The sequence below is a fragment of the Amphiprion ocellaris genome, chromosome 21 (genome assembly GCF_022539595.1).
Source record: "Amphiprion ocellaris isolate individual 3 ecotype Okinawa chromosome 21, ASM2253959v1, whole genome shotgun sequence".
NCBI classification, from domain to species: domain Eukaryota; kingdom Metazoa; phylum Chordata; class Actinopteri; family Pomacentridae; genus Amphiprion; species Amphiprion ocellaris.
In genome coordinates this window covers 24,680,956-24,702,002 of record NC_072786.1, presented here as the reverse complement: position 1 = coordinate 24,702,002, position 21,047 = coordinate 24,680,956, and the positions used below count along the sequence as shown (strand labels likewise).

Genomic DNA, 21,047 nt, shown 5'->3' with positions numbered 1-21,047 from the left:
TGCTGATGTGTCACGTAAATGCGCACAACCTTCTCGCTTTGGGGGCGCTAATATAGATTCTGTTGTTGTATTTAATCCTTTGAAGCTGCAGGTGTCTGATAAACTAAGAAAGACTCCACCAAACAGCTGTAGGCAACAAACTAAACATCGGCTCCTGTTAATAGGACAAACCCAGATTGACACAGGTTTGTGTGTGACTTCCATTAATAATAATAATAATAATAATAATGGATTAGATTTATATAGCGCTTTTCAAGGCACTCAAAGCGCTTCACATTGAATCCATTATTCATTCACTCACACACTCTCACTCGGTGGTGGTAAACTACATCTGTAGCCACAGCTGCCCTGGGGCAGACTGACGGAAGCGTGGCTGACAATCCGCGCCTACGGCCCCTTAATGGAAGACTTTCTGGAATGTGTCTAGGTAACTTATTTTGGTATTAGTCCCTAACATTCCTCAGCCTTTAAGAATCTCTCCTTGTGCCTGATTTTCCCAAAATAGATTACACTGACTCAGCACTCCTTGGTCTTTCCACAGAGTCCCTCAAAGCTGGAGAACCTGTACTTTAAAAGGCACATTCTAACCTTGACAGCCCATATGGACTGTTCCAGTGGGTGAAAGAGCTTGAAACAGAAGCCGTCCTTCTTGGAGGGTCTCTCGATCAGCTCACAGGCATTGAGCAGCACCGTTCCCACCCACTGTCCATTTTTGTGGGTTTTATAGATGAGCAGGACGCCTGGTTTCAGCACACACCACAGCTTGGTCCAGCTCTTCAGAGTGCCACGGATCTGGAGACATATGTTGATAGAGAAATGTCACGTAATCTACAGCCTGACCAAAATCACTTTCTGCTCAAGGATCTACAAGCAATGCACCAAGACTGGAGGCTTTATTTGAAGCATTTGGTTTGTTACTTTTAGTAAACAAAAGCTTTAAACATATGCATTAAATGAGCACAAAAGCTGAAAATGTTTGCATGTGAACTTTACTGTGTTCTCTATTGGAAAGTCATTTTTTTATTTAGGTGGCAATGTTGGAGAATAGAATAATATGAAACAATTTTGTAACATAGTTTTTTTATTTGTTAACAGATCAAGGATTAGTGGTGCATTCAAATACAGACACTCCTGTTCAAAAGTTTGGGGTCACCCAGACAATTTCATGTTTTCCATGAAAACTCACACTTTTATTCATGTGCTAACATAACTGCACAAGGGTTTTCTAATCATCAATTAGCCTTTCAACACCATTAGCTAACACAATGTAGCATTAGAACACAGGCGTGATGGTTGCTGGAAATGTTCCTCTGTACCCCTATGGAGATATTCCATTAAAAATCAGCTGTTTCCAGCTAGAATAGTCATTTACCACATTAACAACGTCTAGACTGGATTTCTGACTCATTTAATGTTATCTTCATTGGAAAAAACTGCTTTTCTTTTAAAAATAAGGACATTTCTAAGTGACTCCAAGTGACTTTTGAATGGTAGCGTACAGGTAAAGGGAATAGTGACTGTGGGGTGCACACCTTTAGCCAGTCGGCCATGACGATGACAGAAGGATCAGTGATGGTGCTGAGCAGCTCCTTGGTTGCCCTCTTCTTCTCTTCCCTGTAGTTCTTTTTCTGCACCTGAAAGGAGCACAGACAGTTGTACAAACATTCATTTACACAACTATGAATTATCACCTTCCCCATATGGCATCTCGCTGAATATCATTTGGCAGGAAATAAGCGTGAAATCACACTCCTCAGTGTCTGTTAAATTAACATCTGGTTCCATCTGACTGTGGACTGAGGTATCTTTTGGATTGTATTTGCATCTTTAAATGTCATGTATCGTGCATATTTTGGATTGTTGTGACACCAGTGCACCACAGGAAAGAACAAATATACAGTATTTTATGTGTAAATACTTGCAGTGTGAACACAGTGTGAAATGATATTACTTGACAAGCATCAGTGATTAGGCTACACTTAACACTCTCCATGAAAGAGTATTTTTAAAACCCTGAGAATTAGCGTCTAGATACACACGACTTAAGCTGCTTTGAGCTTACTTACCTTGAGGGACTCCTTCTTGGTGAGCTTTCCTCCAGACGCTGACACATCCTTGTCTGAGCCATTGTACAGCTTTGTTTCAGACTGTCAACACACAAGAGGAAGAAGTTTAGTGGAACTGATCCACCTCACTTCTGTATCTGTGTCATTCTGAAATGTAGTCATTTTCAGCTTCGAAAAAACAACACCTAAACCACATGTTTGTTCAATTTAACCATAAATATCCGTGGGAATTTTAGCTTGTTTAACTGTTGCACTCAATGATTAAATACAATACTGACTACAAAGTGCGTCCTTTTAATCACAAATCTATTCCCACAAATGATTCCATCAACAGTGTCAACTGAAATGAGGATGCTACACTGGAGTTCTGCATAACAGCTATCAGTAACATCACTGGAAAACAACATCTCCAGGTGATTGTCTTTTCCTTGCAAGCTCATTTACTTCCCTTGTATCCCAAATATAGTTCAGTTAGTGGAATGAGGTGTATAAATGCTACGGCAGGTGTGTCTGTGCCAGATCCCTTCACATGTCAACTTGAGTGATTTAAGGTGGAGGGGCAGATGAGGGTGTACGTGGGGATTCTCCAGCAGGGTTACTTAAGGAATTAATAGCCACAGGCAGCGTGGGAGAAGGACGGAAGTGATAGTCGGCTAAAATCTTCCCTTCTAAATCTTTCTTCTCTTCAGAAACCTGTAGGGGTTCCCTGCTGAAAATGTGTCCATGCTCATGATGGATGTCTCTGATAGCAGAATCTAAAGATTAACTTAAGTCCACAGACTCTTTAAAATCTTGTCTTAGTTTTGGGAAGTCATGCTGATGAGGAGGTTTTGAATCTCTGAAACGATCATCTTGTCATACGTCTTCAGACTTGTACATCACAACAAAAATTTAGTAAGATTCTGTCTGGTGCGAGCATCTCTGCTGTGACTCAGAGGGAGACTAAGACACCCACGTTCGCACTGACAAACATATTTGACGAGGACCACGACAGATAAACTAGACGAGCCTCCCACACTCTGAGCTCACACGAAAGAAGCGCAGAGTTAGAATTTGACTTATAAATGTTTGATGCTGTACAGTGTACACGATGTGTGACTCATCTCAGTGTAGGCTATCTTGTGCCTGAGGAAAAATGGGGGAAAAGGAAAGAAGATGTGCAGCAATTCCCTAATTCTCTGGTCTCATTAGAGCACCCAAACTGAAGCACCCAATCAGTCCTTCCCAGCCATCACAGCTCAGCAGCTCAGTGCAGTGATTTTTCTTACCTTGCTCTTAGATATGGAATGTGAGTCTTCTTTCAAAGGCAGAGGCAAGAGGTCCTCCTTTCCCCTCTCGAAACCTGGAACAAAAAAACTCACTGCGTAAGAAAAAAGCTCAGGTCATCATCAGTGTTTTTTTCCTGCATACCAGGAAACCAGTCTGATTCCAGGTGAAAGCCGGGCTGCTGTGGTTTCAGGTGGACCCGTCTCCTTGTGCCTGCCAAAACCAATGTTTTAGTAGCACAAATACTGACCAGAGTCCACAGGGTCAATCAGGGGCTTTCACAAAGAGACAGTATAAACTGGTCCTGCGGTGGAAAAGGGGATTAGTGCACACCTTTTCATTTCTTTAATCCTGTGATTTTCAAAATATTAACCAGGCACTCACATCATGAGGAGGTTTTAAGCCAAGCTGCATAAAAATAAACGGAGACCCACTCTAAATCCTGCATAAAAATGAAAAAGCATTGGCATTAAATGATAATGGGCGCAAGAAAAATGCATTAATTATTTTTGTACATATTGTTATTCAATTAGTCCATCAACAGAAAATTAATCTGCAGTTTTTTTGATGACTATCCAAATCGAGTCCCCTTTCAAGCAAATATGTCAATCATACTCTGGATCTAATGTGAAGATTTGATGCTTTTCTGTTTCAGATAAAAGCAAGCAGAAAATAATTAGTTTCAGAACAGCTGGTTTGATATTAAGACACTGATGGGAATTATTTCAATAACTGTCATGATAAAATAATTAAAATAAGAGTATCAACAATAATAATAATACAATTCTTTCAGCTTCAAAGCAATTAACAATTATTGCATTCATACACTTTAAAGAAAATAGAAATTCATCAACCAAGTGTTGTATCTGGTTAAATTAAGTTCTATTGAAAGTTGAGAATGGATTTGAGTCACAGTATTAGCTCACACTAAACTGATTCTGATCCCCTGGATTTCCGTAATAGTTCTGTGTTCTGTGCCTTCGTTTCGTTACATTCTGTTCTTTGATTTAGCAACACCCACCAGTCCTGAGTTCTTTGTATGATCACTTTTTTTGTTCAATTTGCCACTGAGCAATAAAATTCCTTTACCCGAACCATTAAGATCTGGTTATTTTGTTGCATCCAGTCAACCGTAGAGGCTGGATCGTAACATGAGGAAAAAAAAAAAAAGAGTGAAAACTCTCTGATTCCAGCTTCTGAAATGTGAATATTTTCTGGCCTCTTCCCTCTTCTATGAAAGCATTATTGGGTTGCTTACAAAACAAAACACATGAGGACACCGTCTTGGGCTTTGGGAGACACCGATCAACATTTTTCATAATTTTCTGACAAATGTTCAAACACAAACAAGCGAAAGATTAATCAGGTTAGTTAATTGCAGCCCTATCAATCAGACAGTGAACACCAAAAGTATCACATTTTATCAAACAAAAGTACTTCTCATATTTACACAAAATCTGCAGTGTTTGTCTTCATATAAAATGAAATGTGATATGTTTTGGATTTGCGGCTTTTTGTGAAATGAATGAAAAGCTTGAGAACAACTTTGAACTTTTAGCTCTAGTCAACAATTGATGATGACAGTAATTATTAGTACGTATGTTGTCATTTCCACTTTTGTGACTCCTCTAGCAGGATTTCAAATGCCTCAGTTGCCAGCTGGAATCCCATTACATAATGACAGACACAGGAGCATACTGTCCTCCAAGGCAACTGGAAACAAGCCACAGACTCTAGATGGCAACATGCTGGCGCCTCCTACAAAGTGCCTATTCTTAACTCAGATCAAATGTTAGTTAAATTAGCTGCTGAAAGGAGGTTCCGTATTTCAGTCTGTAGCTTGACTGGGGCAGTGTGGGCACGGAAAGTGGGTTCAAAACAAAGGTCAAGACAACTGCCAACTGCTCCAGTGAAGCTGCTCAAAGGAATGTGTGCTTCTATACGCATTAAACTGGCCAGTAATGAATGTAGGTTAAATATTGATGAAGTGCGCCAGGACAAACCTAAAAAGAGGGTTGCTCTCTGGTCTTTATTTGAGCTCTACTTTAGAATAGCCAGTTTCTAACCAATTAGTCAAACCACAGCCACAGACTCCCCGCTGAGATCACGACAGGTGGCGACTCTGGCGGCCTCAAGGTGGCAGAGAGCTCGTAAATATTTCATAGTTTCTGTCTCCAATCCACAGTTCATCAGCATTCAGCATGAAAGTAAAGGAACCACTGCTGAGTTTCATTTCAAAATGAGATATTTATCATTCACAAAGAGAGTCACGTCATATTTGATCACCCATTTGCTTTAATGAAAAGTAAACTATCCATTTTTGTGTATTCATACCGCATACTTCAGTATTGTCCTGCAGACATGCTGCATGAATTCTCAAATGATGTTCAAGTGCACTCTAAGAAGGATTTTATGCAGAAATGTTTGTCATATCCTCTTTTTATTAAACTGCTTTATTTCCCCTGCTTGTTCCATTTCCAACAATCTTTTAGCAGCTGCCTTCAAATGTACTTTCCTGCTAGTGGTGTCTCATGTGTGCATAAAGTAATAATGATTGCAATATCAAGCAAACCCCAAACTAAAGTGTACCAAGAAATGGAAGGTACAGGAGAGCCTTGGTGTGTTAGGAGCATTTTTTCTCCAGACAATATCTCTGGAGGATGAGAAAAGGGCGCACCAGCAGATTAACAACCTTCCTGTGAAGGTGCTAAAACAGTCGTGTACCTACGTATCTTCATCAAGAATACTTCAGCTATTTCACCATCTGCTGCCTTGAAAGCAGTAGTCCAGATGTTCTCGTGTTGCCAGATCTTCAGAAGATGAAAAAATAGAATCAGCAAACTTTCCTTGCATGAAATATATCCATTTAACCTAGCTCCACTCAATATTTCTACCCTGAGATTGTTTTCAATAAAAATGTAACTAGAAACAGAATCCTTTCAATGTAGCTGATTGCTTCTAATTGCTGCAGTGTTCATTTAAACTATCTAAAGCTCCAAATACAAACACAGTCATATGCATCAAGAAATGACAACCTGCACTGCTCTCCCTGCTTTGAGTACCACCTCAGTTTTAATGCAGGTCTAGTTGCAGTGGTGCATTAGACGTCCCAACAGACCATCTGTACCTACTTGACAGGCACATCTCCATGCCAACTTCAGCTGGTAAACAACTCAAAGGCAGTTCAGCCACAATAGCAAACCACAAGAGGTTACGCCGTCCTGCTCCCTTCATTTCAACTGGAAGATGATCATAGAGTAACTAAATTAATTAACAAGGAATAAAGTCAGAATGTTGCATGAGAAATTTTACTTTCTGTAACTTCTTCTGTTGTTCTTAAGGTAAAAGTCAGGCTTGATTTAAACACGTTTATCTAACTGCGTGCAGTAATGTGTTAGGAGTTATTCAACAGGCTCTGTCCAAGGATGACTGTTTTATAGAAAACGTTGTTTTGCATACAACTGGTTATTTGAATGAGACAAATAAAAATGAAACCTATTGTTAACCGTCTAAGTAGAAGCATGACAAATGAATTCATTAACCCACTAACATGTACAAGCTTGCTAGTCATTCAATTTGCAATCAAGGTCGCACAAAATTAATGTGGCCCACTGTGATGAAGTGTCCCATTTAATTTCACTTAAAGGTGCCACTCCTCCACTCACCTAAATGTATTACCATGGCACGAATACAAACACAATGCAAACACAATTATTGTACTACAATGTGGCTACACATAAAAAAGCTTTTTAAGTAGTTAAAGCTAAAGAAAATCTCCAAAGTTTCCTTCACTGAGGGTGAAAAACAAAACTGAAGATTATTTATGATAAGGCAAAATAGGAAATGGTATATACCAACATGAATGTTGCTGTACACAGATGTAATGTAAAAGAGTCTACAAATTGTTAAAATCACGAACAATTTCTCATCCCACATGTGACATTTATCAGAAGAGCTTCAGTCCTTTCTTTCTGTGATGGTCTAAATATTAAAACTGTTTTTGAGGTAGTGTGGAATGCTAATACGCATTAACTCACACGAACCTCTGTTAAATTTCTGGATTATACTGAATGTTAACAATACCTTGGCTAACAAGAGGGCTTTGCTTGAGAGGGCTGCAGTGAAATTCTGATAAGCCTTCCTACTCTTGAGGACAATGACAGAGACTTAAGGTAAAAGAAAGCATTAGTGGTGTGTGTTTCAGACAGAAATATGATGATTTTCAAGTGTTGGTGTACATTTCTTTGTTCAAAATGAACGACTGTTTTTCACCCAAATGGAGCTGGCATAGCATGGCTTAACAGGCAGATAAGACAGCTGTATACACTGTTAAATGCATCGGCTTTAATATATGAATACACATTTACACTATAGCACACTTATGAAGAGAGTGTTGCAAGCTACTTCTATATAGATTCCTTTAAACATTATGCTTTGAGGAGTTAAAAAAGCAAAGATTAGCTGGAGAACAGCTTTGGTTGCTGTTACCCTGTCACTTAGATAATGGAAACACTGTTGACAGATGCCAAAGGGGCTGACAAAGGTCAGTGTTCAGTCTCCCAGGCAGAGACCTGCTATCCCCACTTGCAAATACAATAATCTAAAATCAATGTCTTCTGGTCTCTTTATTCTTTCTGCAATAAAGTTTTTGCATTGGGAAAATACTGAGCCTTGCCTTTGATCCTGCTTACTTCCATTAATTTATAATCATCTATTATATTGCCTCTTATCTATCCATTATAAGTGAGAAGTCAGTCCCATAATGGCTGGGAAAATGCAGTAGTCCTATTGTAAGACAGTCCAAAAAGTAGTTGGAGCTCTGCCACACTCACTTAAAACAACCACCGTAAAAAAAAAATAATAATAATGTAAGCTAATTAAATCATCAATTTTGATAGTGTGTGGCAACAAGAGGAAAGACATTAAACAGTATATAAAATATTAATATTAATATTAGCCTTCAACTCTGGAAGTACCACTGCGTTCTTTCTAACAACCAGCAGGGGGCGCCTCCTCTGGTTGCTATAGAAGTCTGAATATATAAAAGCCTTTGAGGAAATGACCCTACTTCTCACTTGATTTATTGCCTCACTCAACATTTTCCTAATGAGTTTATGGTCTTAATGGGCAGCTACAAATCTCCTTCCATACAGCACGATGCTCATTTTGTAAATGATGTTTCCATTTAGAGGAAAATGAACAATGAAGCAGATTATCCTTTCGGGGAATGCTATCTTGTGCTTGACAGGTCGCGATAATATTGCTGTGTGTAATGTCCTTGAGCTCTCTGGCAGATTCACCCCTTCTTGGTTACATCAGGTGTCAAGAGACCAAGATGACGCGGACCTAATTCCATGGTTGAGGCATCAAAACAGCAGTTCACAAACCAGTGAGTGACGACAAGTATCGATGGTCTTGTGTAAACAGTCAAAAGGAAAGACCCCGTCCAGACCTTAATATGACCATTACTATTGTAAACCAAGCAAACTACTTGGCAAGAGCTTCAGAATGAACAGAACACAAATGCTTGAGAAGTAAAAGGCATCAAAAATTTGATTTTAGGAAGCAGCAAATATTTAAACAAATGTAAAGGTAAAAAAATTGTATTTTCCACACTACTGTGTTTAACCTTAACGACACTGTGTCTACAAATTCACCAGATCTTACCCTTGCTGTGTGTAAATGAACATCAGGGATTGTGTGTTTGTGTCTGTGGCTGGAGTTGTAGGAGACTCACGCCCCACTGCAGACTGACTGAGGCATTTGTCTTTTAAAAAACAGGCGCCGCAATGATCTCACACTGCATCAAAGATCACAGACCGGAGAGAGAAAGACAGACAAAGACAGAGAAAGGACAGAACAGCAAAGAGACTGAGAAAGGAAGAGACTGAGAAAGGAAGAGACTGAAAGCCTTTGCACATTTATAATCTCCCTTACTACATCATAGGAAGCACAATACGCATCAGACATCATAATAGAGAAGAAAGTCAGGGGAAAAATACGACTAAAGCATTCAGCTCAGTTTTTTTTGCCTTACAACAGCAAGTTTTCAAAAAATAAACTCGCGGTTTATAATTTCATTGAGGATATTCCTATGAGTGGCTTTGTAACGTTAAACAAAGTAAGTACAATAGTCATTGCATATACAAATATCAGTCACACCATGAAAACTTCAACTGATGCACATGATCTGATCATCTGCAGTTGTGGTACTGTTGACATTCACTGCCTCAACCCTGAAATCAATTCTTCGCATCCTGGTCATGTTTAATGCAACACTGAAGCTGCCTCTCCCACCAAAAGCAGCTGATTTTCACTGCAGGCACCTTGGATTCTTACAACGACCGCAGATTCAATCGCAGTCATTCAAATCAATTTCATTTAAAGAACACACTTGTACAAAATCAGACTGATCCATAAAATTAAACAATCCACTTTCTAGAATTCTTTAAACTGCTCAAAAGCAATGTACAGCATTAATCATTCGGCTGTATTTTGCTGGAAATATGGAGGCTGCCATGGCAACAGGTGAGCTGAGAACTGAGAACAACAAACTGAGGGAAACGCTGGCAGCCCAGCTACTCCTCAGTTTTAGAAAGCAAATTGCCTGGGTGTTTGCGACTGAGGGAAACTTTCCATAGCAACAGCATCCCTAATATTTCTGCACACAGTCATGAAAACTGATTGACGGCTGGTCCACTAAGAGGATAAGACAAACTGCACAATTTAGTTTTTTTACTTCAAGTTTCTGCCTAATCAGTAGCCTAAATTGAATTTTATTATTCTTATATAATACGTGAGCACACATCTGTCAGGTATCATAGGCATACAGATATAGGCAGGTGACAAATTAAAGGACTCTTACAGTGACTGGATCTGGTAGGGTAGGGTCAAGGATCACTGCAAATACATACAAAGTTGTTCTGAATGATCACTTCTATTTGAAGTTGTTATGTTGGCATGTGTGTCCCAACACCTTATCAAGACACTTTATTATAGTTTGCTCTTTAATAAGGTACCAGTCTGTATTTCCTTTCATCTATATGGAGACACTGCTACATTAATCACTGTACTGAAATCACATTTTTAGTCATTTGTGAGAACGTTTTTCTATATGTCTTGTGTACGTTATGTACAGATACCGAATCACGTGATCTAAATATGTAGCAGGCAGCGGGAATTGATGGGACTCAGAAACACCCCCACAATTTAATCACTTGTTCCTTCTATGATTTCCGACAGATGAGTCTCATTAAGTCTGCAGTGGTGGATTTGTAGTAGGATCACAATCATGTGATCGTCAGCAGGCAGCTGACGTAGTGTTCACTTGTTGTCATGGTTACAGTGATGCTGTGTCGCTATATGGCAATGATACAGAAATCTTTAACAAATCTGTGGATCCAGACTATAAGCCTCATCACTGCCAAAATCTAATCAGCTGGTGCTTGTGTCATTTCTGACCTTCCCTGAAAATTTCATCTAAAACCGTTTGTCTATTTTTGAATAATGCTGTGAACAGACCAACAGATGGACAAACATACGTAGATTGTCAACTTCACCGCATTCCTTGGTGGAGTAATTAACAGTATACTATGTTTGACAGAGAGTCTACATTTTATACTACCAACGTGGGACACTGATGACATCCTTATAGTTATTTTTTTAAATCTTGGAGAGATCTTCAAGAACCAAGAGCATAATTGCAAAAAATATTTGCAACAGCAATGCCCCGTCTCCTTTTACTAATTAAAAAAAACATCTTATCTTTAAGGTCTGAGACTCCACTGAATGTTCCAACATGCACTATGCAAAGTCATGCTGACCTCAGGATGAGCAGCGATTCCATCTAATTATAGACCACCAGAGAAAAGCTTTTTCCACTCTCTTATTAGTTTCACAAAGGCCCCATTTCAACCTCCAAACCAATTTCACTTGCAGTCAGTCCCTTCCTAGAGAAGAAATAAGAGTAAACACCACAGCTCCAAGTACTCAGACCATATGGCAGAGTGTGTCCCCTTATTCTGTGCTTGATATTGGGTAGTCAATTCCCACATGAACATTACAATGTCACAGAAAAGGCTGTCACGATGGGTATCATTTAAATGTGCACAGCTGAGGCCAGGTCTCATTTTAATCTCCAGACCTTCCTCCTGGCCTTCAAAAACCTGTGTTTTATGCAGCCTGCCAGCTTATTGCACAAAAGTACACAACTACTGAGATGAAGTGGATCAATCCACACTGAGTGGATTTATTCTGTCTCCACACAGACAGCTCAACAAGACAAAAGCACATAATTCTTTGGAAGTGGTGATGTTTTAAACAGGATGCGTCTGGATGACAGAAGGAGCATCGGGTCAGTTGTGCTGCCATGGCTACTGTTTTGTGGTGGTGATTTATTTTTATTTCACTTGGTCTAAGTTCATGTGCACTGTCAGATATTGGGATATCATTGCCTTTGGTAAAGACTGATGGTAATGACCTAATGCACTGTCTTTAGAAATTTAAGAGAAGGGTTTGGGAAGGTCGAATAACAACGATTTGCTAAGACAATGGTATCAGAGAAATAAGTAAAAACCTCATCAGATAAATGAAACTTTTGATGGTTAAAAGCTAAAAGTCAAGAGTAAACTAGAAAACAGAGTGGTGCACCATTTGGAAGGTCCTTGGTAAAGCTGTAGTTAATGATTATTTTCCAATATTGATTACAGTTGATCATTTGATTGTTTCTGTGTTCACCTGACCTCATGTTCTGAGGAACCAAGGTGATGTCCCAATGAAAATTAGATTACGATAATATAAAACAGGAAAAATAATCCTAAAGATCAAAGAGGCTGTAACAAGCAAGTTTTGTCATTCTTGATTTAAAAGGAGAAACGTACACTACAATGATTATTTGTTCATCAAAATAGTTCAAAATATTAGAAATTATTTAATCATGTAACAGAATTTGGTATAAAATGCTTGCTCACATTTTCAGATCTACTTTAAGACATTATATCACATTTGATTTAAGAGTTTTAGGGTAATGTTTTCATGATCAGTTAATCTGTCAGTGTTTCTCAGTTAATTAATGACTTGTCTGGACAACATGAAAAGAAAACAGCAAAAAAAATAAATTAAAACGGCAGAATCGCAGAAAAGAACTCATCTTCAATATGTTTTTTTTCAGGGCTCAAAGAAATTGTTAGCAATCAAGGAAACCAATAACTAATCTTTAATAATGATATGTTAAAATTTTAATTAATAAAAACTTCAACACAGAACTGAGTTGAAGTGCCTTTTTAAAATTAATGCTTAACATCGATCTAAATAAAAGAAAACTTTTCAACATTAGTCCTTCAGTGATAGGCTACTACTCATGACCTGTAACCAATCAGCAATGTGAAACCAATACCAATCTGTTCCACTACTTTAGTGCCATATAGTTTAAGTCTGATTAACATTTAAATATAATAGAAGACAAAGTGAAGGGAGCAAATTTTCACATTTGAGAGGCTGAAACCAAAATCAGTCTCGTTTGATCCACACTTTTAGAGATTTAAAAGTAATAATGAAGCTCTTCTGTTTTTTGTTAAAGAGCTCAATGTTTCTCAAAGTAAAACACTGTGTCTGCACTGATAATGACATTTCTTACAAAGTATCCAGCCCCAATCATTATAGGAAGCAAAAAGGCAAGAGACAATTTTCCAACTGACAGGCCCGACCAGCATACATTTCACAGCATTCCAACAAAAACAGAGTCATCAACCATCTGTGAGCGCCTTCTATGCAACAATTCAACGAGTCATAAAAAAAACATAACCAACAGGGACATAGATTAATCAAGAGAATGTAACGAAAACAAACAAAAAAAAAAAAACACAGAAAGTGAGTTATTACAACCTGCCTGCACCAGCTGTCTCCAGCAGCTCCTCTTAAACACAACGCTTGTTAGCAGAATCACTAAAATAATGATGAATGGAGCCGAGGCTGGTTGTCAAATGTGAGAAATACACCGTGACTCAGACAATGTCTAGAGATATGTGTATAGCTGGAGGAGATGCTAGTTTACAAGAGAAAGAAATGGGCTCATGGTCAAAAGATCACCAGACCAAATCCCTAGGTAAGGTAAGACCCTGAGGAGAGAAATACGATTGCGAACACTGCTGTCTCAACAACTGGTATTAAGATGGCCTTAAGCACAGAACTGACTGAGCTGCACAGTGACGAACCGCAGAGGACTGAGGTTGTACCAGGTTGTGAAAGTCTGCTGCATCAAAAGTGCGGCAATGTGTTGCTGAAAAACACAGTCTGCCTTTCCTCGATGAATAAAAACGGTCATCTACGAAGGTGGAACAGAGGATATCCACTCTCTGAAAGCTCCGGTGGTGGCCAGCTGTCTGCCTCCAGGTTTGTGTCCTCCTCAGCAGGACAAACAACAGGAAGATCACACAGGCAGCGATTTTATAAATGAGCACTAAACTGATTTAATCCAAAATGTTCTGTGGGATTAGGTGTCCTAAAAATGAGGATTATCAGTGCACTCTCATAGAGGTATCATTAGAACCTGTGTGAATCCAAACCAGCTGAGGTGAGGCCTGAGCCTTGCATCAGCACAGTTTGCACCAGCCTGTTTGAACTCCACAACCTGTCTTGTTCTAAAACAGAGGGCAAAGTAGAAAGAGTCCTTGAAGCAAGAAGTCATTAAGAGACATCTCACAGCTATGACAAAGCAAAAAAGTAACACATACTGCCTGAAATTACACTGCAATGAGACGATATATATGCAGCCTGCTTCAAAGAACTTAAAGCTGAAATAATTGTGTCGTTAAAGACCCCCTGTGGTGAAAACCGAGCATTATACCTCGTTAACATGCCCATGTGGTGGTTTTAATACCCTGGAAGAACGTAATGAATGAAATGAATGGTCAATGCCTGGGCTGAGCATTTCTATCTCAAATTATGCTAACGATAGCCTTAAAAAACACGGAAGGCTGAGTGGAGAGAGGGGCAGAGATCTGCACATGCAGAGTTGTACTTACATCTAAGCCACAAAAAGGCAGGAAGGGATTAAACATTTAATTTCCTACAATCTGGTGAATATTCATGCAGCAATTTGTGTCTTTTCTGCACTCATTTAAGTAAAGGAAAACACAAAATTGAGGTGCCCAATGTGTATTCAATATATAATGGAAAACATAGATAAGGATCTAATGACAATTTCCACAGTAGATTGTGGATGTATGAGCTTAAAATCATTCAGATTGTGAGAGTAATAAAAATCACCAGAGCTTGGAAAAAAACTGCTTCTACTTGAGGCATTATTGCGTTTATTAGTTATATTATAGCACTTTATATAAAAAAATTAATAAACATTGATTGCTTCTTTATTGTTCATAGTGAGGTGAACAAATGCAAGTGTTCTGAATACTGAGACAGATATGTCCCATGAATCCTTTCTGAAATCTGCAGCTTTTTTCTTCTACATAAAATGCCTGTAAAGGCTTTTTTGAAATATATCAAATCCAAGTTAAATATTTACATCCAAGTTTGCTAACTTGTCTTCGTCATTGTCTCTACTGGAATGTCAGTAACAAAACTAGGACCCACATGTAAAAATATAGCTCTATAATGCCACTAGTGATCATCAATTGATTTAAGGTTATTAATGTAAAGATATTTATTTAACTTTTAATGCCAGGAATGACTAAGGTAGAAGGAAGTGTTAGATGGTGAAACAATAGACTATGTGCCTCAAGATTATTTAACTGAAACACATCGACTATTCTGAAGAAACGTACTACACCATGTTTTTAACAAAATCTCACCACTTTATAAGGAAGACCGACTTCTTCGGCTGTTTTATAACCGCAAATCCTGAATTTTCAACAAATCCTGATGCCAGTATTTTGGAAACAAACGTAGAAAATGTGAAACAACCACCCACAATCCTTTACTAAGTGAACATGTACAGTTTTAGGAGAGATTGAAGTGCATAGTCCTCCTTTAATATGTAACTATGATGTGACACCAAGATGATTTTGAAAAGATGAGTATATTGCTGTAGACAATTACTGCAAAGTTCCTGAACTGATTTTACCCCCACTCCATGTAGGGATTGGTTACGTGTACAGGTGTTTCAAATGCATTTCCCAAGTTTTCTTAATTGCTTCTGTCAACTTTTTGTGAAAAATACTGCACATCCAACACTACGAATGCCTAAAATGCAAAACAAAACACAAAAACTCCAAGTGTGCACTATTTATCCCCATGTCAGTAAGGTTTTCTCCCCGTTTTCAAGTGCAACCCTTTGGAACAACAACAAAGACTTTGCCTTCAGACATGGACAGACAAAACTTCATTTCAAGCATACATGCCTTACACCAAATTCATAAACATACATCTGGAAAAGCATGTTGACCCTCACGTGTTCGTACAAGTGATGCATTCAGATGGTTTTTCTTGCAGCTTTCTTTCTGCTGACATGAACAACGTGTTTCTTGCTGCAGGGAGTTCAGGGTGGTAAAATATGGTAGTCATACTCAGAAGCCTCACACAATCCCAGACTGCACCCATTCTCCCAAAGAGAATGTACACTTAATCAGATGAGTCCAAACTAGCTCAAACTGGTCACAAAGACTCACTTAATATTCAGTTTCTTTCTAAAGAACTGCTGTATTTGTGATGCAGTACCTTCACATCACTTTTAGAGCTACTAGTCAAACATGATGTAAAACTAAAAGGTCTAAAACAGGGTCTGCAACCCTTCCAAAGGCAGGAGACTCCCCGCCATCATGCACCCACCTGGCAACGAGATGGGTGACAGCTCGTTATAGCCCCCGAAGGAAGCATTGCGGATGAGTTTGCGTCCGTCCGGGTGTGGAGGTCGAAGTGACGCCGTCCCGCCGCACGTGGAGAAGCGGCGACGACTCAGCAGGCCCTCCTCCTTCATCATGAGGTCGGCGGGAGCTCCCTCCGTGGGTGGGAGGGAAGGAGGGAGGGCTGGGGGAACGGTAAGGAAAATGGAAGGGTGGAAGGTCGAGCGGTTTGGGGAAACGGTCCGCTCCGTCCCAGGCAGCTAGTGTGCGAGCGAGTAAACCAACCACACACACACAAACACAAACACACACACAGATTGGCTCAGATAGCAGACACTGAACTAGTGCAGTATGCTGCTTTCCTCTACGCCTCCTTCAGCCGACTGCTCTCTCACACTCTCTCTCTCTGCTCTCTGAGTGTGTATGAAAGCAGCAGCAGCAGCAGCAGCAGCAGCCTGTAAGTACTTAATAACGAATAAGCTGAGCCCCTCCTACTCCCTCTCCTCCGGAAGGGTAGGGGAGCTGCATCTTAGCTTGAAAATAGCTCTAATGCTCCACATCTCATCTTTCACATGAGTTCAATCTCTTGCTACATTTTTAATTCATTATTTTGGATTCAAAGGGGCACTTGACTGCTTTTCAACCTTATTTCAATGGATTAGTCACTAGTGTGGCGTGCCTCTGACATCTATGATGCTTGTTGTTATTTTCTAAACATTGCTCCAGCTGAATTTAGTCTCACTATTAAACCCTCTGACATCAGCAGATGATAGAAAAAGACACAAGGAGGGACTGTCTGAGTAAGTGTCTTTTCCCTCTTTCATAGCAGCTATGTAATTTGAAAACCACACTGTGGAAAATTCCAAATTTTCACCTACAAAAATGTGTTTGACACAACCACAGCAAGCGTCAGAGCAGACTTGTATAAGTCACGGACCACAGATGACTAACATGAAGCTCAAGCTGTTAGTGATATTCCTGTCTTTAATGTTAGTGGCTAACCCAGCCAGGTAGCTGCCCAACTCACAGCATCACGGCTGCTAGCTAGCGGGACAGCAGCCGATCCAATGGGAGTGAAAAGGCAGAGCTGCCAGGTCTACCAACAGTAACCTGAAGCTATCATTAAAGGTGTACAGTAGTATGAAATCTACCTATAAAGTCTACTTTATATTGAGCTTGGCTTCACTACAGAAACAAATATATTACATACTTCTATTTAGTTCAGTGACTACTTTCTTAAATCTGAAGTTTGATGTCATTCTTGAATTCAAAAGCCGCAAATGAAACTATCTCACCACAGGGTCTATTCAGTGGATATTTTGGTTAGATAACATTGTCTTAATTTGCAGATGGAGTTTAGCCAGATGTCATATTTATAAATCTGTAAGTGTTAAAGTTAGCAGCTTTTCTTTGCACTACAACAGTTTCTTGTCAATGTTCATAAGGTTTCTCAGTTGGTGCAATTATGCTCCTGAACAGCATGTGGGAAGATCTGGTTTGGTTGGGCATCTTGTGAAGTGACTTTTGTTGCTAAGGTAAAACAGTCCTACAAATATGGGTCTAAAATGCAGTTGGGTCAGTTATAGGGTAGGGTGTTGAGTACTGCTTTTATTAAAAGAAAGTTTGACTTTGATTCTGCTCATTGTTTCCAAAACAAACTTCACTTGTGCTAGTTTCAAATAAACAGTGTACTGCAAACACCTACTGTTTACCTACCACGATCTGTCAGCACCATTAGTCGTGTCAGCTGTTTGCCTGTGTGTCATCACATCTCCTAATGCATTTGTTTGGACATTATTCTCTGTTAAAATGCTAAGTTGCTTGATTAACTGGTGAACACAACTTGTATGACTATCTTACAACAATCACCTAAATTTAGCAAATGCTCCACCACATTTTACAAGGACAAGACTGGATTCTGCTTTTGTTACAATAAACAAGCCAAAGCAAGACTCAAAACATTAAAGAAACCAAGGTTGATTACTTGATCAAAATGTATCCGCTGACGACATTTACCCATGGGAAGTAGCGTTTCAAACAACAGCAACTCGTGTTTCTCAGAAGAGAAACAAAGAGATTCCCACAAGAAACCCACTAGTGTATATCACCACCTTACTTAAAGGAGACGTGCAGCTAGACTGTGTTCGGTTTATAACTGAATGTTAAATATTGTATGCAAGCATAATTCAATTCAATTCAATTTTAATTATATAGCAGCACTTAAAATTCAGATTGTCTCAATATGCTTTACGGAACCCAAATGGCCTGATCATAATCAGGAAATTAACTATAGTATTAAAGTAAAAGTACTTAACGCAGACAAATACCTCCTGCATATAGTCTGGTCCTCATCACTAATATATCTATGTAAAAGCAAGATTTTAGTGTTGAACTAATCCTATAAAATTGGAATTAGGAATCGTTAAGAAATGGAATCGATAAGCAGAATCAGAATTGTTAAATTACAAACGATACTCAGCCCCAGTTATCAAAAGCCCTATAGCCAACAATCAGCAAAGCAATATTTTTTCTTGCTGATGACTTAACTACAACATACTTTAGGGTATCGTCGTAGCTAGTTAGCAGGGATGGTGGAAGAGTGTCTGTGAAGTCCATGTAGGAACTGTGGCTCAGGCCCCTTTAAGAACACATTTTTATTTCTGAATGGCTCTGAAGAGGTTGTAGGATTAATGGCCTACAAAAAACGCTGGCACTCGGCATGAATATCCATATTAATAGCAGAGAAATACATTTCCTCTTCTTTCTAACCACACTAATCCCTACAGCTTGTAAAATGCGACTGCTACGCAGACACAAGTCATCACACTGCGCGCGCACACACACACACACACACACACATACACAACTCATCACAAAACAGAAGTTCTACTGAGGACAGAAGGAAGCACGTTGTCACACCATTGCTCAGAGGACCCTGCTGTTACTCCCTGATGTACACCAGGAAAACCAGTCGCTTCAAACTACAGGATACTTAGACCAACAAATAACTAGAAGAATGGGAAAGTTAATCAAACAAAATGTAAATATAATGCAAATATAAATCTTGAAGTTGACGTATTTGTTATCTTCAGCATTCACACTGAGATCTTCAGAGTCACATAAAGAGATGAGATCTTATGAAAATGGCTCCAGTGTGACAATAACAGGTCACTGAATGCCGCACTGAAACGTGTGCTTCTCCTAGATACACTTTAATAGTGCTGAAACCAAATGCACTGTCTGTGACCAAGCAGGTGACACTGTCTGTAAATTGCTTTGTGGGCAGAAACCTGTGACGCACTAAGGACATTGCTTACCTCAATGGTACAAATGCAGCTGCGTTTTTGGGATAAATGTGCCTCAAAAGGCTGATATAGTTGGATGTTTTTGGACTCTATTTGAGAAAATTAGCTCTTCAACACTCTGCTTGTATCCATCCCACAGTTTTTATAAACTCTCACTGGTGCACTGAAGGTCATGAAAGAAGATTACAGTCATTGGGATAGTTTATATAAAGTTACAAGATAGTGTGCCTTGACCCAGTGCAAGGACGCTGCAAGTGGCTACTTCATCTGGGGAAGAATGAACAGACTTGGCATTGGCCCTTATCTTTGAAACCAAATCTGCAAGGCACATTGTCTGCTGTTGATCATTCCACAGTCGTCTGGTAACTTCATCTTCCTTTCAATTGAACTACCCAATTTATTGTGTTAATTTAGTCCTTCCAAAAACGTCTAACTCTGCTGGCCGTTTGTCAGATCTCACGCCTAACAGTCCATGGAGACATTTCATCCAGGACCTTGTAGAGGCAAACAGTGCCATCACTTCCTAAACAACTGTCCCCGATGTAATAGATCAATCTACAGTTGATAAATCAGCAGCTGTACCCGTCTGACTTAAATGTGCTTTAATTAACACAGGTAATTAGATGTTCTGCATGTATAATTCAGATCCCAGACCTAATTAACCTGCTTGCAGAGGAAATGCCCATTTCTGCTGGTCCAATGACATCAGAGAGGCACTTGCGAAACATTTTCTAAATATAGTCATCATCTGGGTCATTTTTCAAGTTATTTTCAGTAAAGTTGGAGCTGATTCTTGCTTATCAGTAGTGATTTTCCTCACTACATTCACTGAGTTACCAAATAGAGCCAATCTATAGTCAAGCATGACATTACAATGATGTAAACATCCAGTCTGCTATCAGTTCCATTATTTCTTCATTTCTGCTTTTGGCCTTCCTTTTGCCTTTGCAGTCCATGCATGGTAAATATTTCATATGCCCTCCAATTTGTTTAAACCAGGCATGGGTGAAAGATTTTAATGCACTCTAACAACGAATGTGCAACTTTTATGCCACATTCCTGCAACGGGGACATCCTCAACAACCAGTTAGGCGTACAAATATGAACAATGTTTGAAGAGCAGTTCTTTAGCTCTTCTGGCTCTACTGGTTGGATGGAATTACTCAGGCACCACCTTTACCTGCTCCAGTACTGTCTAAAGTGTATCAGGTGAGCTGGTGTCAGGTATAGGGGTTGTGGCTCTGCTGAACAGACCAGTACAGGGGAGGATGAGGACCTATAGCTGGCCACTGGAAAAGTAACCCAATACAGATGCAGATTTTCATTGGCAGGGCCAAAGTTTTTGATTGATTTTGCTGAAATTCTTTCCTTCCATATCACTATGCAATTGCAGTGTTGTTAGTTGATTTTGACAGAGCAAAGATTTGTATAAAAGCTTCCAGTGACCCCAGACTTCTTTTTCAATGCATACCACAGTAGCACAGCTGAAGAGCAAACATACAGGTGATGCTGGAAGATGCACTGCCAGAAAAGACAAAACTATGTCTTTGTCTCTTCATCAGTAACCAGAGCTTTGTAATATCTTCCCTTGTAGCTTCCAAATATATTTATTA

The 21,047-nt window shown here is 39.4% G+C and overlaps 1 protein-coding gene across 13 annotated transcripts in view; it reads right to left on the bottom strand.

Moving 5' to 3' along the window:
• osbpl8 (oxysterol binding protein-like 8) overlaps positions 1 to 21,047 on the bottom strand; it is a 112,128-nt gene that overhangs the window by 22,068 nt on the left and 69,013 nt on the right. For 10 of the 13 annotated variants that reach the window (XM_023282862.3, XM_055006403.1, XM_055006410.1 and 7 more), the window contains 4 exons: positions 3,335 to 3,408; positions 2,067 to 2,147; positions 1,533 to 1,634; positions 589 to 792 (listed from right to left, as the gene is read on the bottom strand). In XM_023282862.3, the coding sequence (XP_023138630.1) occupies positions 589 to 792; positions 1,533 to 1,634; positions 2,067 to 2,147; positions 3,335 to 3,408 (461 nt within the window). Of the gene's footprint in view, positions 1 to 588; positions 793 to 1,532; positions 1,635 to 2,066; positions 2,148 to 3,334; positions 3,409 to 16,115; positions 16,523 to 21,047 lie in introns of those variants that run through there. The other 3 variants (XM_035954065.2, XM_055006406.1, XM_055006407.1) reach the window with 2 other exon arrangements.